This window comes from Melozone crissalis, unplaced genomic scaffold (assembly GCF_028551555.1).
Source record: "Melozone crissalis strain CALT ecotype California unplaced genomic scaffold, PUWL_Pcris_2 ptg000016l_1, whole genome shotgun sequence".
Taxonomy (NCBI): Eukaryota; Metazoa; Chordata; class Aves; order Passeriformes; family Passerellidae; genus Melozone; species Melozone crissalis.
The window spans coordinates 9,641,123-9,658,977 of record NW_026535794.1 but is presented as its reverse complement, the minus strand read 5'-3'; the positions used below and the strand labels follow the sequence as shown (position 1 = coordinate 9,658,977).

At 37.4% G+C, this 17,855-nt stretch overlaps 1 protein-coding gene across 1 annotated transcript in view; it reads left to right on the top strand.

The window, feature by feature from the left end:
• The window catches only part of PTPRN2 (protein tyrosine phosphatase receptor type N2), a 634,421-nt gene that overhangs the window by 594,821 nt on the left and 21,745 nt on the right, over positions 1-17,855 (top strand). Inside the window, exons 18-21 of the mRNA XM_054274266.1 lie at positions 4,971-5,090; positions 6,231-6,397; positions 12,039-12,092; positions 14,108-14,172. Coding sequence (XP_054130241.1) covers positions 4,971-5,090; positions 6,231-6,397; positions 12,039-12,092; positions 14,108-14,172 — 406 coding nt within the window. The remainder of the gene's footprint in view (positions 1-4,970; positions 5,091-6,230; positions 6,398-12,038; positions 12,093-14,107; positions 14,173-17,855) is intronic.

The window sequence follows — 17,855 nt, the reverse complement described above, 5'->3', positions numbered from 1 at the left end:
GTAGCCCCTAGAGCTCTAGTAACTTGTCAAGCCATGAGAAATAAATATAGCATTAGAAATTCCATAAGCGTTCAGTGAAGGAGTCTGCTTTTACCACACTCCCTCTAATTATGGCTCTGGTTGGAGAAGGTACTTAGAAATGGTCCCTTAAAATTTGTATCCTTCTATTGTTTAGTTTCCACATTTTCAATACTAAAGGAAAACCTAATTTCTGATGATTTTGATGGACTTTTGCTCCTTAATGTAGTTTTGTCAGCAGTGCAACTCTAAATATTATTAAATATTTAAATTATTTAATAATAAGGCTCGTTAGGAGTCTACTGAGAAGAATAAGCAGTAAGAGCAGTTTATATCTCTATGAGAAAGCAGAAAGAGAAATTATTGCAACACATACAGACATCTTGAATTTGCCTTTTCCTATGACTTCCAAACAAGTGTGGCTAAAACAGCAGGGGACACAGTACAACTGTCTACTTATATATGGTCCTCTCTGAAGACATTTTTCCAGTTTCTGTTAGATACTTTTTTAATGAAATACAGATTGTTGACCATTAATCATCCAACTTACAGATTTGCTTAACAGTCAGGCACAGTTATGATTTTGCAGATGGCCATTCTCACCTTGCCAGATTTGACCCATTTCATATTAAAGTTATGTGATTTACAAACAAAATATTTCACAAAAATGTTTGTATGACTTTCTGATTGGCATGCATTGTAAAGCTGTAGTTGGTAACAAAAATCTAAATTCAACTCAAATTTTTCCTTCAGTTAAAAGATCCTCTTTTTTTTTTTTAAGCTTGAAAGACATCAGTGGAGTTAATTATTTTCACAGTATCTAATGGGATGAATATTATCTGATGCAGCAAGGGTTAGTACCTCACTTTGTTGGTTTTTTTAGGAGTCCTGTTTATTCATATTGAGTTTTTGTTGTCCTCAGAAATTATTTGGGTTGTCTTAGCTGGTTCATCTGCTTTTCCAAGTCTTTGCATTTACCAGTTATACCAATCGTATGGGGAGTCAAAAAGACTGAAAAGGTAAATTCTGTCATTTTCTGGAGGTCACTCCCAGAGAGCAGCTGGTGTGATTTGCAGGTTATATTTAGTGAACTGACTGGATTTGACTGATTTTCCCATCTATTTTCTACTTTTAAATCATTGCATTTTAGAAACTTCTCCACTAGTCTCCATTAAATGAAGACTGTCTGGGCAGAGCTCCTATCTTGCCATTTCCCCATCACCAAAATGACAGAAATGGCTGGAAAAGGAGTTTGGGGAGAATCATTTATTATAAAAAGAAGCTTCAAAGTGATGAAGTGTCTGAAAAAAAAAAGGGGGCTCATATTAACCATTTTATTTACAAGCTTGTAAACAAGGACATTTTAAAGTATAAGCTATCAAAAACTGATGTTTTATCAGATTTATGGCATTGTTGTAACACTGGTTCTGCTATTTGTGACTTTGTTTTTCTCATTACATGAAAAACCAATTCTGTGCTCCTTTTCAAGTAATTCTACTAAATATAATTCATCCCAATGTGGAAGCCCTTTATATGGGGCTGGCAATGCTGGATAACCACAGCATGAGGTCTCTACACTTGGTGGATTTCATCAACAGGGAATTCTGAGGATCACAATGCTCTGCTCATTTTGGGTTGCAGGATTCAGCCGTTAATTTGCAGCAAATGGAACAGGATGGTGTTATTCTTGTCCAAGAAGTGTTCTGAGAATGATGCATACAGCAGAACCTCATTTAAGATCATTAACATGTTGCTCTCTAGGCCTGCAGGCTGAAGGTGGACATGTCACACAAAATCATGCAATGTCCTCCCTTTTCAGCAAGGCTCTGCAGTGAGCTCCTGTACAGAACTCAGGCTTTATTGCTCCCATTCAACATTTCTTCTTCTGCTGAAAGTATTACCATGAATTTGATTGAAATAAAATTAGATTTATATATTGCAAATATATACATGTGTATATTATGTGTTGCATATATAAAAATATATTTAGTTTTTGTAGAAACTTAATTTTGCAGGGCTCTACATAAAAAGAAAAACCTCTGCCCTGAGGACCTGAAGTTCTCTTTATTCTTCTATCACATTGTGCAAGCATACAAAGTTCAGAAATATGTGAATTAGTGCATATTTGCAGTTGAACTTCTTCCTCCATTCTCCAAGGCCAGCTCAAATGTCTCTTTGGCACTTCTTCAGAGGCTCTGCTGGGATTGTGCAGACCAGGTCTGGACTACCTGTTCTTTCTTTACCAAGACACATTTTTGGGGCCACTTTGTAGTTTATGGGTGTGCCTGGACACTGAGCACAGCCAAGTGTGAAGTGCTGGTGGATGCAGCTTCTGAAAACCCCAACAATTGCTCAAAGATGGGGAGGTAAAGAGATGACAATGTAAAACTCTGTGAACTGCCTTTGACTCATCCTGCTTCCAAGTTATTTGGAAATACATGGTAATAGATACCAGCCTGATATTCTAATATTTAAATTAGCAAGGAAACAATGAAAATGCTGTAGTCCTCCAGTCACAGGTGGTGAGCCTTAGTGAAAATCCCATCTCAATGGTAAGCACAGGAGATGCAGGGACAGTTGCTTGTAACAGGAAGGAAGGCACTAGACTGTATTGCCTTCTTGATTTAGTAGATTTGACTTCTACTTTTCACACAATGACCTAAAAGAAATATTACGCCCCAGAGTAACTTTGAAATTGTTTGTTTAAATTAACTTTCATTTGGATTTATGCTTAATGAAATCTTCAGAGATGCAGAAAGCCCCTCTCTAATGAAATGCTCTGTCTTTGAACCAATGAACACAGTTGCCAAACTGTAAGGATTCCTCTCTAAATGAGTGGGCTTTTATAATGTTACACTTGGGTGGCACAAGCAGAGTGCTCGATGATTAGTTTATGGTCTAGATCATTGTATTTTTATTACACTCATAAAAACTGTGTTTCTCCTCATTTTCGTAATGGTTTCAATGAGCTTCTATACCTTCTAGAGGCACATTAAATCGTTATGTGATGAAAGTACTGATTTAGTGGGGCTAGTTTTAAAGTAAGATGCATGTTTTGAATTCTTATCTTAGTCTGATTGCTGGCTGAAGAAGGTGAAACTATTTTAGAATGAAAGAAATCTGTATCATCTTCCTTACATATAAAGAAGGTTTCCAGCTGTGGCCTGAAACAAATGCCGTACAAAAAAGATACAAATGATAAATATACATCTGTCTGTAAAGTGTCTATAATTTTAAAGTATGTTTAAATGGTTTTGTGGCATTTTGAGATTTTAAAGTGAGGAGGAGGAAATTACAGACATTTTATTTTAAAAATGTTTTTGAAGGGGTTAAAAAAAAGATTATTCTTAAATTCCACTGTAATTTCTTTACCCCACTTCTTTTCAAAATGATAAATAACCCTATTCTGTGTAAACCCTAGATTCATTTCTCTAAATAATTCTAAGCCAGTTTTAAAAGTAGTTTTAATTATGTTGCAAAATGAAAAAAGGGAAGAAAAACGTTATTTGTTTCTCTATATGCAAGCTATTCTTAAAAGAGAAGACAACATCATTATCCATGAATGGGAAACCTTTTTATTTGATATGTAATTTAAAAAATAATCCTTGAATTGAATGTATCATCTCATCTTTGCACAGTTTAGACAAAGGCCTTTTTTGTTGACAAAATTTACATGTCAATACAGTTGCTTATAAATATTTCTGTGAAATAAACATAACCCTTCACAAAAAGAGCAGTTTACTCTTCATTTAGTAATTTTATATGCTAGCAAAAAGACAATGAAAGTTGTATGCAAATATAGCATCAATGTACAGCGTAATAATAACAGTTTTTAGTGATTATACTGCTTGGTATTAATTCATAGGAGCCTTTTTATTCAGTCATGGGCTGTGTTTGGAACAGAGATATGCCAGACCAGAGCATCTCTGCTTGTTTGCTGTTTGTGAGAGACATCCACAAATCCTTTAGTTGAGGATGTGCTTGATTCTTGTATCCTGCTCTGTGACTGGTCTAAATTATGAAGTGATCATGCTGACAGTGAAGATACTCTGTTTTCCTCTGTTTCTGTACCTGTGCTCTGTGACTGCACTGTCTGCAGCACAGGTTGGATTTGCATTCTACCCCCAGGAAAAAAAATAAAAGGAGAAAACAGAACTAGAAAAAGAGGAAGGAGAAGGGGAGTGGAAAAAAAAAGTGAAGGAAAAATAAAATAGAAAAGAGGGAAAGAGAATGGAAAATAAAAACAAAATTTTAAAAAAAGGAAAAGGGAAGAAAGAAGACAAAGGAAAGCTGGAAGGAAAGAAAGAAGGAAAAAGAAAGTAATGCACATTTGCAATGAAGCTTTTATAAATGTGCATTTGGAGGGACGACTTCTCCATCCAAAATGTTCCTGGAAAAACAGATTTGCTTTGAATTTTCCCTGCCTTTTCTTCATTAATCAAAAGTTGTTCAGATGCAACTTTTATGATTGTTTCAGCAACGCAGTGCTTTAATGGCTTTAGCTACTTGGCAAAGTGAAAAAAGACAGGGGGTTGAGAACACAAACGGGTTTCAGTATATGTGACTTTAGTAGGTCTGTGCTGCTTCAGTGTTAAATATCAAATCTTAAATAGATGGGTGTTCTGCAAGCACCACTCAATGTTCCTTCAGTGGATCTAAAAGTTTGCCACAAAAGCAGTCGAACATGGTACTGGGAGCAAGGAGAGATTTTGGGGATGACCTGAATTGAAATCACAGGAAATTCTTTAATATTTCATGGACGCCTGCAAAATATGGTGCCAGTTTATTCAGGGATTTGAAAGCAGCTGCAGAGTAAAAGTGTCTAATGAAAATGAAATAAATTTCCTGTGAATGGAATAAATTTTGATTGTGTGTCTGAGTGCAGTAATTATACATGTCACGCAGTAATTAGGCAGTCACAATGTGGCCACGGTGTCTTTCTTTGTCTGCAGATGGTCTGGGAGAACGGCTGTGTCGTTATTGTCATGCTGACACCCCTCGTGGAAAACGGAGTCAAGCAGTGCTACCACTATTGGCCGGACGAAGGGTCAAACCTCTACCACATCTACGAGGTACCTGCACAAAAATTCTGGTTGCAAACGTGACAGTAAGTGCTGATTCCATCCAGGGCAGAAGGATGCTGGAGATGTTTTAACCCAGAGGTCGAGCTGTGGACTCTGAATTACTCCTGATGTGCCTTCGGGTAGTTCTGCGTTTGCAAAAAAAAATTGGAGTGCGGCTTTAACACTGCTCCACCAAGTATAGTAAATAATGAGTGAAATATTGCAGTATTAAAAAGGACAATAATGTTTGCATTTTGAATGGTTTTGCAAGTGTTTGATATATGAAAGCGTGTATTTATGTTTTATAGGAAAATAGTATTTTTGGAACTAGTGGATTTTGCCTTAGGATAGCCATATGTAAATCTTTGTTGAAAAAACCTCTATATTGCTGTAGTAATTAATCTTATGTATATTTATCTCATGCCTCAGTCACAACAACAAATATATATTTTTATTTTCTGCTTTGTATTTCTAGCCCAAAATATCATATCACAAGTTATGTTGCAATGCAACATTGACAACAACTGTCAGATTTTTCCAGTGGTCCAGCTGTGTAGAGGAAGAAAATAATACCACAATGCCAAACACAAAGAAATGTGGAGAAACTGTGAAGAAATGCTGTTATTTAAACTAAAATGGGAATAAAGTCATTTTCTGAAAAGATGAGCTCTGCAAATAAACTGCATTTTTTAATGCTTATTTTTCTTCACAGCAAAAGAAACTGAATTTTTACTTCTCATGTGAATTCAACTCAGATTTTTAAGACCTCTGAGAGTGGGCTGGGCAATGCATTTGTGGACATTTTTGAAAAGAAAGGAACTGCCAGTCTAACACATTTTCAATACAAAATATCTTTTGTATTCACATAATGTTATAAAAATTTAATTCAGTGAATTTTTCTTTTGCATGAAAATTGTCAAGATTTTTCTTATGTTTTCAATGAAAGAGCAATGGCAGCTAACCCCTTTCTGACAGCTACATTGATTGCTAAATGAATTTTTTTTTTTCCTCCATACTGGCCAATTTGCTAATAAAAATAAAATTTTCATGCAATTCCTTCATCCCAGAAATCTTACACTTGCAATCCCGGAGACGTGACTTGCAACCAGAATTGCTGATCTCCGTTTGTTCCCTCCTGTGGGTGTGTAGGTAAATCTTGTCTCTGAGCACATCTGGTGCGAGGATTTCCTCGTGAGGAGCTTCTACCTGAAGAACCTGCAGACCAACGAGACCCGCACAGTGACCCAGTTCCACTTCCTCAGCTGGAACGACCAGAGGGCTCCTGCTTCCACCAGATCCCTTCTGGATTTCCGCAGGTAAAGCACAAAGTATGGCGCTTCTTCTAAGATGACACGGATCTGGGGAACTAGGGCTTTTTTTCTTCCTTTAAAGAATTTTGGGTTGAAAGGAGGCTCCTCAGCCTGTGATGCCACAATGCTAGACTAAGAGAAATATCTTCACTAGGTTGATGTTTTTAGTGTTGCCTTACACAGAGATGGTGCCTGGGTTTAAGACATATTCATTTCACATTTAGAGATCAATACCTTTCCTCCCTTTGTATAATCTCAGTGCTTCTGTATTTCTTTGTTTTTCAAGTATTTATTCATTTCTGCAACTTCCAGGCTTTTTGTGTAGCTCCCCCAAGATCGTTGTATCAGGACTCTCACAAGTAAATTAGGAACTGTGAGCTTTAAAAAAAGAATCACAATGAAGTCATATGGCGATAGCATCATTCCCATGGTACCATTTGCTCATAAGGATCCAACAGCGAGGTCTGCAGACCTTTGGCTGCAGGAAGGTGGAAGCTTGAGGAAGCAGATGAAAATGTTGACATAGCATACCCTTTGGAACTTTAAAGAAAGTCAGTGTGGCTTTAAAATACAAATATACAAAGGCAAAAGCTGTGAAAGTCCTCGCCACCTTTTCTAATGTTTGCTGTGCCTATCTAAATTTTAATTTGAAAATTAAAGCCATGCATGATAAATACTGGAGCGAAATAATCTTCATTTGATTGCAAACCGTGCCCAGTGCATCACGTGTAGGTGTTAGCGTGTACCAGCTAATCCGCAGCGACGCGCTTATGACTAATGAAAAGAATCTCCAGGAGGTTTGGGGAGTTGGTGCTCCATCCACCAGCGGCCTGTGGGATCACATGTTGTTCTCTCTGCTCTACAATATTATCTACAACCCCCCAAAGTGATTATACAGGGCTCAGTGCTCAAAAGATCCAAAGTTTTTCTTTCAAGGAGTGCTGGGAGCTTTGACTGATGCCAGTCGAAGTCGTGCATCTGCACCCGAGGGGAGGAACTGGCATACAGCCAACAGGAGCTGGTTGCACAGTTTTCTGTTGGCAAAATCCTACCCTTAAAAATTTAGGGCTAAATGCCACCCTTCATCTACTCAGTATTCTTGTACATATTGCAAGGCTTTTCAAAGCAGAGAGACATCTCACACGGTGCGGGTCAGGTAATGGAGTGCAGCTGCTCTGAGTCACTTGGAGGTATGGCTAGGTGAGGATGTAAGGATATACTACAGAGTCACAACACAAAAGCAGTAGTGGAGCAAGGAAGCACAGCCATGCGATGGAGTTGAAATTGTAATTGAATTTTCAAGGTTTTCTTCTCTGGGTTCAACTTTAATATGATTTTTATAGGTTGATTTCCCTTTGCTTGTGGTACCGAGGAAGTTGCCTGTAGTGAATTTTTGTAGTGACAATTGTGACTCGGTTCCATTAAGCTGTGTGAGGCTGCAGCACAGAGCCAGTGCAGCATCCAGCTTTGCTCTTTTCAAAGTTAGTGGGAAATCTGCTAGCAATTCTAACTAGAGCATAAATGAGCCTGTACAGCCAGGACATCTGAAGCTCAGAGCACCTCGCCTCTGACTTGTTTCAGTAAGGATTGAGGTCCCTGCATGAGCTACAGGATTAGATCTGCAGTAAGTCACAGTTCACACTGCCAGGAAAGAGCCTCTTAGAGTGACATTGTGTAAGGGTTAAATAGCCGTGTGGAAGAAGTGTTGTGCAATACTTTGAAAAAGAAAAATGATAACTAGATGAGAAAAGTAGCAGAGCTGCCATTCTTTGTATTTTAAGCCAGTATGGGAATGAACCTGTTAAGATTTAATTGAATTCTGAGTGTTCATTTCACATGTATTCACAGTCCAGTGTAGGGTACTGTAATCATTTGCTACGTGCAGATTTTGTACAATGAACTCATAGTACTGAATGCATAGTAAAATTCCGCCTGAAAAGGAATTTTGGCATGCACAATAGCCTGGTCTATGAATCTCAGTTTTCTTGGTCATCTGATCTTTGGGTTGTTTTTTCTTTTTCGTTCTTTTTTAATGACAAAAAAACTAATGCACTATCGCTAAAATAATGTATTTGGAATTCATTTATACAATCCATGTTTTGCACCTGAAGCTTTCTATTGAAAGTACAGACTCTGCTGGATTACAACAGCTGAGTCATAAAGCCCCCAGAAAAATGTCTGACAGTGCTACCATACTCTTAGTAGGGTAGTGCTAGGAGGGGCTGCTCTCATTTCTTTTAATCTTATCTATGTTTTTATGTGCATTCAGTGTGTTTGTATATATATATGGATATGTGTGTATATTTATATATTCACATACATATATGAAATTAAGCATATACATAACCAACCCTCTATTTTTTTATAATTCATCACCAAGAAAAATTGGATTCCCAAAATTACCTTGCCCAGAGTCTGTGGAAATATGGACCTAAACATTTTTATTGAAGTAAATTTTGCAAGTCTCTTTGAAAACTGAAAGCTTACATTTCTCTTCCTCCATATCAGACAGTGATTTAGATGATTTTGCATCTAGCAGATACATTAAACCTTGCTGAATAATCTATCATACTTCCATAATGTAGGAATAAATTGTCAAAAAGACATTATTCTATATACTTTACAAATCTGTACAAAAGACAGTCCCTGAGAGGTGAGGCTACTACGGAAACCACTGGTCAGTTTTAAATGCTTCTGGAGTCCTAATTTCATTTTGAACAATAGACCAATCATTATTTCTCTGGACTAGCTTGTTAGTCATGCACTGATATGTGTCATTAAATATTTCTTAAGCCCAGAGGGAGCACATTTACACTTTAAAGAGGGACTGCTAAGCTAAAAGATAATTAGCATCACATGTGAGGGCTTTGCTTAAAATATATATCTATTATGCTATCACTTCTCGCTGTGTGCAATGGCATTTACTAACACTGCTCACTTTAAAAATGGACAAATTCTTATTTTGCCAGCTAATTAGCGGTTGCCAGTGTCATTTTTGTGATGTTGCAGCTAGTAATATGAGCCCAGTTGCATAGTCACAAAAGTGATCATTGGAAACTGTGACTCTGCTGCAGGGACAATGTGGGAAACCCCTTTTCTGAGCCTCTAACGACCTCTGACCTTTGCTTGCTGATGGTTTGCATGATGATTTCTTTTTCACTCAATGAGCCAAGGGTTGGTTTGTATTACTAATCATTCTTTCTAAGTTAATTCTTCCTGTATATGTATATATTTATATATATAATATATATTTTCTTCAACATTCAAGAACTTTGCTTACTGATGAATTTTCAGCTCCCTCTCATTAGCCAGAACTAAGAATGAAATGAGATGTTGCTGCACTTCTAAATATTTTCATAAGCTATATATAGACTAAGCTATGAACCAGCTGGATTGAAACCCTTTGTTTTAATGTGTTTTCTGAATTGTGTGATAATGAAAATGTTTGAAACGCCTTCAATAAAACTGACAAACATAAGGTGTCTTTCCCTAACATGTGTCTCTGGCTGTCTGATTTACTGAGAGCTCTGATAGATTTAGATCCAGTTTGCCATTGAAATTATATTAGGACTTTGGTAGAGGGCTAGTCACAGCATGCAAATATCATGTTAGTGGTGCCACGCAAGGAACAAAGGAACCACACAAGCAGAAAGAGAAATGGTAAATACCCCTCTGTAGTGATTAGCTTTTATTTAATACTTGAAATGGAAAAACAACTCTTTACTAATGCACTTGATGGGGGTGGGGGGAGAGTGACCAGATGCGAGTTGGGGAATGCAGGCTGACTGCATCAGATGTTGGTACAGACATTTCAAATATAATTTACTTTACAATTTAAAAAAAAAAAAAAAAAAAAAAACAAACCAAAAAAAGCCCCACCAAACCAGGCTTTATATCATATAGAAGAAGCTGATCCCCAGGATATGACCATCAGGAATTGAATGGTTCATTCATGTGAAAACTCTTCTGTAGCCCAAGTTGTTGAAGTTTTGTTTGGTACTGCCTGCATATAGATATATTTATGGACATATAACTGGTCCATTTAACTTCTGAGGTCATGTGCTTCCCAATGACTTGCCACTCATTTAATGAGAACATTGTTCTACTGCATTAATTACTTATATCCAGGGAATATAAATAGAGACAGAATGTCTCTGCAAGTATGATTTACATAATTAAGCAAGAGAGTAAGAATTGTGAAAAGTCTCTGAATTCAAATGTTTAAAGGGAATCCCGACAAAAACTTAATATTGGTCTCAAGTTTGGTTAGAATCTTAAGTCACAAAAATAAGAATATGAAAACATGGTTTCATGGGATATCATCAATACCTCCATAGACCATTTGGGTTGAGTTCCAGGTATCCCAACACCCTGTCAGAAGTTTAGGCATCTTCAGGCTGTACTGTAAGCAGTGTTTAAAGATATGTGCATGTTTTCACAGCACAGATGTTAGTGAATAGATGAACAGCCAAGAACTAAATGATTCAGTAGGTTAGTTATGCTTTAAAATTCATAATAACATCACACCACTGTTAAATTTTAGCAGCTCCTTTTAGTTTAGTTATCAGGATCCTGTGTAACACTTACACTGAGCTGGGGACTATTAGAGCACCCTTTGGAAGCTGCCTTATGAAATTATTTTATAGGAGACCTTCTAGCTCCAGTAAACTCAAACTCATCAAATAATTTGAATGAAAGGTTTTGATTTCTTGCAGCAATGCTTTCCCATTTTAGCCTTTATTCATCTTGCCTTGTTAACATATGTGTGCATATTTTATGGATTTTTGGCCTGTAACGTTCTTGACATGCAAAATATATCCTAGAGCAAAAGAGAGGGCTTGGGATTTTGGTGTTTGTAAGGCAATTTAAATAGATTTAAACCAATTTTGTGGGCTCTATTCTTAGACTGAGTATCTTGGTTTGCTTCAGCACTAGTTAATTCCTTCATTGAATTTTCACATCAGCTAACCTGTTCTGTGGTTATATTCTATTGTTTGATTGCACCTATATTCTCTTGCCACTGAAAATGTTTAACCAGGAAGCTGTTGAAGACAACAATGTGTAAATATTAAATATATAACACTTTTGCAATAGAACTGAACCACTAGAACCAAAGCTTACTGATGGATTTAGTTATTTTTACTATGATAAGATTACATTTTAGAATTTTTAAGAAGCATTTCAGGAGATTTGGCATTTGCCTTTCTGGGAAGAAGTGGTGTTACCGATCAGCACACATTGTACAAAGTGTAGTGGAATAGCCTTTTTAAATTTTGTATTCAGTTTGATGACCCTTGATATTTCCTTGAGCAAGCTCATGAACTCAAAGTTTGCCTCAAAATCAAGGCATCTCAAGATAATATTAGCTTTGGAGCTAAGAAATGAACCATTTGAGAAAATAGCTCATTTGTTTTGCCCAAACAACAGTAATAATGGAATGTTTTCTGGGATTTCTTAGGCAGCAAACCAGTATCAAACTTTAGAGAAGATTGTCTACCTAATTGCTTGTTATATTAGGAAACTATCAACCTGAGTATTCCTTCAAAGACAGTAATATTTGCATTTTCTTATTGCTTATTTTTGACAGTTGGTGAAAGAAACAGTAAATAATATGCTTAATTAATTTCTTGTGTCTGTTTTATTTCAGAAAAGTAAACAAGTGCTACAGGGGTCGCTCTTGTCCAGTAGTTGTTCATTGCAGGCAAGTACAATTTCTAAAATAGCTTTAGACAGATCTGTATGTGTAAGAATTTAATATAGATATAAACAAAGCGGGCAAATTAAAGCTTTACATGAATCACTAAACAGTGTGGTAGGCTAAAAGTTTTACGTGTAATTCAATTGAGTTTTAATGCTATTTAATACTTAGGATGTGTTTTTATCATAAAATTATTCTTCCATATGATGTTTTAGATGTTGAGCCATGGCTTAACAATGTATGGCCACACTTTCTAGTATAAGCAGCGCTTCAATTACATACATCTCCTTCAAAATTATAGATGTTCTTTGCATGCCCTCCCAATTTAGTCTGCTTTATTTTATTAACACTCAATTATGTTTTATTTCTTCTTTACTTGTTTTTAGCAATCAGGGCAGGAAGAGGGCAATGTCAGGGAGTGGAAACCTGCCCAGAGATTGAGTAATTCTTTAAGCACAGACTATTTTTAGGCCTGACAATGTGATAGATGCACACGAAAGCTGTCAGGCAGTTCAGTGGAAAAGTTTACCATAATAACATTAATGTTGGGGTTTGCCATTGAAGATTCTGACTTATTTATCAAAAATATCCTTATAGATAATGAAGACAGAAAAAGAGCCCTGCTAAGTGGCAGGATGTTTGCCATGTGGCACTTCACTGTGGATGGGAGTGAGGAGGGAGGGGATGTGTCTCTCACGTGTGGCTCAGCCGAGTGAGGATGCAAGGAGCTGAATGCTCCAGAGGGGGCTGCTCTGCATTGCCTTCAGGAAATGCGAGAAAGGAACAATTTGATGCACAATGAAGAGCCTTCAAATTTCTTGCTATTTCCTTACTGTAATGGATGGAAATATCTACCATGAGCTCAGGAGTTTTTGTTTTTTATTGAGCCTGATTGCTGTCTTGTCTCTCATTATTCAGCTTAACTAATAAGATTGTGTCTTTGTTCCCTTCATAGACAGAGGAAAAAAAATTATTATCACTAGCTCCTTTTCTCTAAACAGTGATCTAGTAACTGAAAGAAAAAAACTCTGTCTACAGAAATTAAGTTTCATAGCCTGACTGTAAACAGAATGCAATAACGTGTTTCATGCTGTTCTATTATTTTTTTTCTTTCACTAATTCTTTTACACAAATTGAGCTATCAATAAAAATAATGGCTTAATTAATAAAACTACATACCAGCCTAATGGGTCACACATGCACCTTTGTAAAAATTTTGGGGAGGGAAAGAAAAAAAGCTTTTACTTAAAGTCTTAATTATGTTTGCTAACAGCAGCTCTAAAAGAGCATCACGCTGGCAATTACACATTGCTTTCTGAAAGGGACACAAGCTGCATTCAGATTAGGGAGCTTTGCCCCTCCCAAGGCTTGGTCTCACATCTCTGAGGAAGGGCTGTGGATACACAAAAGTAAAGCTATTTCTTAAAATTACAAGATAATAGTTCTTTCTGGTCATTGTTTCTAGGGAAGAATTGAAGGGAAAGGGACAGAGAAAAAACAAACTACTCATATGTAGTGAAGAAAGATGGCAGTCCTCAGTAATTAAATATTTGTTCTTGAGCAGATCTCTGCATTCCCTGTCACCACTGTGCTCAAATGCAATCTGCAGCATTTTTGACCGTTCTGGATAATGTTCTAGTCAAACTTACTCTTGAGCTCTTCATCTCATATATAAGTGACTGCAAGGTCACTATATGTACTTTTTTTTAATTGAAATGGTATCCTGGTTTAGGGTTTTCCTCTGTTGTTCAAAATGTTTCTCTTGCATGAACACAACTTGGCTTAAAAAAATCAAAACAAAGCCCTGTTATCCATGCAGGGTAGTAGTTAATCTTCCACAACCAGCTTGTGTTTATTCAGTGCAAGCTTTCTCTCCTCTCTCAGTACCCTCCTTTAACCCCTCATTCTCTCCTCTCCCACCATGTGTAACGCTGTAACATTAAGGGCAGGTACCTTCATGTTGAGTCTAGATGCACACTGATAGGCTTTATTTTTTCTTTTTCCTTTTCTGTTGGCAGCGATGGTGCGGGAAGAAGTGGAACCTACATTCTAATTGACATGGTTCTCAATAAAATGGCCAAAGGTGAGAATCGAAAGGCTTGTTACTTCCTCACTACTGAAATATGTGCTTGTGTTGCCATGACAACAGTGGGGGAGCAATATTCACAGAAAATCTGAGAATAAATTAGAGGCAAATTGTACTCTTTCCTGAATGTTCTGTAGTTTTATTTTCATACCAAACGCAAATGCTTTGTGAATGAGAGGTGTGTTTGTGCTGTTGAGAAGTAGTTGAATTTTTAAATTTATCATTTAAAATAGTTATTGCAGTTTTTACAATAGATGCCTTGGGGCTGTACAGCCCTAATTTAGTGGTTACAGGATCTGGGTCCTGGGCTGTGTCATGGCTGTTGCCCACGTGGGTGTTACCTGCCCCACCGTGACAGTCAGATGTGATTATTTTCCTTTTTGGAACTGCCCATTGCCACCAACACATGAAGAAGTGGTGGTGCCAGACAGGACCTCGTATCTGGCACAGATTTGTTTCTTACAAGGAAAAAGACTGTAGTGAACAGGACAGAGAACTGAAAATAAATCTCCATTGCCAGTTCTGACACTGTCTATTTAATATTGAACAATGTATTTAACTTTCCTGTTTCTTAGAAGTCTCATCTGTGATATGTAATTTTATGACATGGGAAATAATCTGTCAACTAAACATAAACTTGTTTGTTAAAATGAACAATCTAGAGATACTCTAGAGATTGGGATCATTCCTTTTTTTTTCTTGATTGGTAAATTGTTCATGGTGGGAAGTACTTGAGATACTCGGAAATAATCTTTGTTGGAACTGAACAAAATTTTAATGCTGATACTCTCTTCAGAAGGAAATAATCTTTGTTAGAACTCAACAAAATTTTAATGCTGATACTGTCTTCAGAAGGAAGGAGGGTGAGACTGAGCATGTAAAACTGACCAAATAAACAAAAAGAAATTTGCCTTTATTGATTCTTAACCTGAGTTCTTAAGCTGCATCTGGCATTATGCACACATGTGTATTTAATGAAAAAGGATTAGGTGTAAAAACATACTAATTTATAGGGAGAAACAATATTTAGTTCTTTGAATTCTAATCACTTTACAGCATTTGTTTAATATCTTCTAACACAGACATATTTTTATATGTAGTTTAAAAATACTCTCCATGCTTTGCAGTCATCTGCTGTTGTATCCTGAATATTCCAGTCCTCTGGGACATGGTGGTATCCGGTCTCTTTAGAAAGAAGATTTTAGCTTTTTTTTCTCCCCAGATTTTGTTAACATGTCTCATCAAACATGGACTGAATTTTCTGCCCGCAAGCATCATGTGGAACTTGCCACTGATGCTAAAAGAAGTTGTATGTTTGCCTTCTCCTTTGCGCTGTACTGAAAATAAATTTTTCAGTGGGATGAGATTAGTTTTTCATGCTCGTTGGAAAATAGGTTTTTGCTCTGTGAAGGAATATGGAGATATTTCCAATGCTTGTTACTTGCCACGTGGCAATCTAGACTTTAAAAATAGAAGCAATGGTGCATCGTAAAATTAATGTGGACCTTTGTTAAGTGTTTGTTCACTCATTTCAGCTATCAGCAGTGAGAAGCCATAATGAAAACTAGATTTAAACTATATGCAATTTATTGGCATATAGAAGTAAATGAGGAGTATTTTCTAGCTCGAGGCTTTCAGCCACTTAAGGGAGGGTTGACTTTGTTGTAAAAGCACTGAAGAATGCCATTTATTGACTCCATTGTACCATGTAATGTCAAATTCCATTTTAAGTGTGGGCTTAGCGCTGCACAATGCCAGACAAGTCATGTGAAACTGGCCAGAGAAAGGCGTCACAGGGCTTTTTGGAGATCGGTCACCCCCATTTTGTTCTTGACCTGCTCCCCTCTGCCCGTGGGGGTGTGCGACGCGAAATCCCCTGACCTGGTGCTTTGGCTGGAGTTTAAATGAAAGATCAAAGGGCAGAGCGGGCATCTCAGCCCTGCTGAGGTGGGCCTTTCCCAGGCTGTCACACTGTGCGGCCGCCAAAGGTTTTGTTCGGGCGGGAGCCGCGGCCCAGCCTGTGCGGCCGGGGCCCTCTTTGTCTGGCCTGAGAAGCTGGAGGCCCAGGTTGAGGATCCAATGTTCATCAAATGATCAAAGGCCTGAAGCCCTGGACATGAAATCTTTCTTTCCATTTCCTTTTCTTAGAGAATGAATTGCACGAGTGGCAAAGAATGCCCTTTCCAAAGCTTTTATGTGCAGTGCGAGGGCTAACTTCAGAGTCCTTCAGCGCTGAACATAAAAATGTAAGTGCACTTTCAATCTGGGCCCAGCTGCAGGGCCAGCATCGAGGAACCCTTCTTTCAAAAAGGCTTTTAAGGATTAAGGCCTTCAGTCTTTCAAAAAAAAAAAAGGCAACAAAAAAAAACCCCAACCAAAAAAAAAACCACCACGGACTTTTAAGAATAAACTTAGAATAATTTGAGTTTCTTGTTCCATGGTCTGGTTTATTAGAAAGTAGACAATAATGCATTTTTAAATCAAAGTAAATAGAGGGGTACTTAGTTTCAGCAGTGGGAAAGTAGAAAGCAATCAATAAATACCTTGGCTCTTTAGTGTGGTCTTTAATAGGTTGGGCAAAGGAGCTCCTTTTTCATGTAATGATTTACTTCCCTGCATTCTCTTAGACAGTTAACTGTAAATGCCTTTGTCATTTACAATTTCTTCTACTGCTCATTGAATTAGTGCTAACACTTAGTCTATTAAACGCATTATAAATTCATATCTTCTACTACCCTGCTGTTGCCAACCCTCATATTATTTTAGATGCTGAAAACCACCAACAAGGGACCTGTTCCTAAAAGCTAAAGCAGGGGGAAAAGAAATCAAGTTGGGGAGGATTTTGTGTTTGACATCTGCCACATCAATTTGACGGCCCCAACCCCTTTGAGGAAGGGAATTTTGAGGAATGAAAATTTAAAGAAGCAAAGCATCTCATCTCAGGGCACTTGCAGGACAGTAAAAGTTGGTAATGAGGGCAGAAATGCTCCCATGGTGTACTTGGGGGATGAATTGAGCTGGTGGAAGGATGTGCAGGACCTCATAGGGGCACTGGGACAGGTTTGCTGTTGGGGGAGGTTCTTAATGAATTTCACTGTCCTCGATGCAGTAAATGCAATGACTGCATCTGTGCACTTATTCCCAACATCCACATGAAATAATCTGTGATACTGGAATAGGCAGAGAGCAGCAGTGTGTATCCTGTGTCATGTCAGCTGGAAGTTTCAATGCAAAGTAGGTCCTTTTGTTTCATTGTTCCAATAATTAATGAAGCTATTTATCATGTCGTTTATTACTATATTTTTTTTTCTTCCTAGCTTCGTATGCTGTTGCCTAGAAAGTTTAGACAAGTTGATCCTTGAGGTCCTATTCCAACCTGGTGTTCTGTGATTCTGTGATATGCAGAGACCATGATCCTGTATCCATGAAGGCAATAAGAAAAATGAAACAGTGTTAAATCTGGCCTTACAGTAACGCATTTTAATGCCATTTAACATGTTTCAATTATGGTACCTATTTAACTATGATAACTATTTGTACATGGGTGTTGAAGTTTTAAGACAGTTACCAAATCACCTCTCATTTCAGTGACAGCCATCTTAGGACAAGCTTTAGTTTTGAGTTAAAAGCTGAGAAGTGATTTCGTTCAGCCCATGGGCATTTTCATAATTTAAATAAAT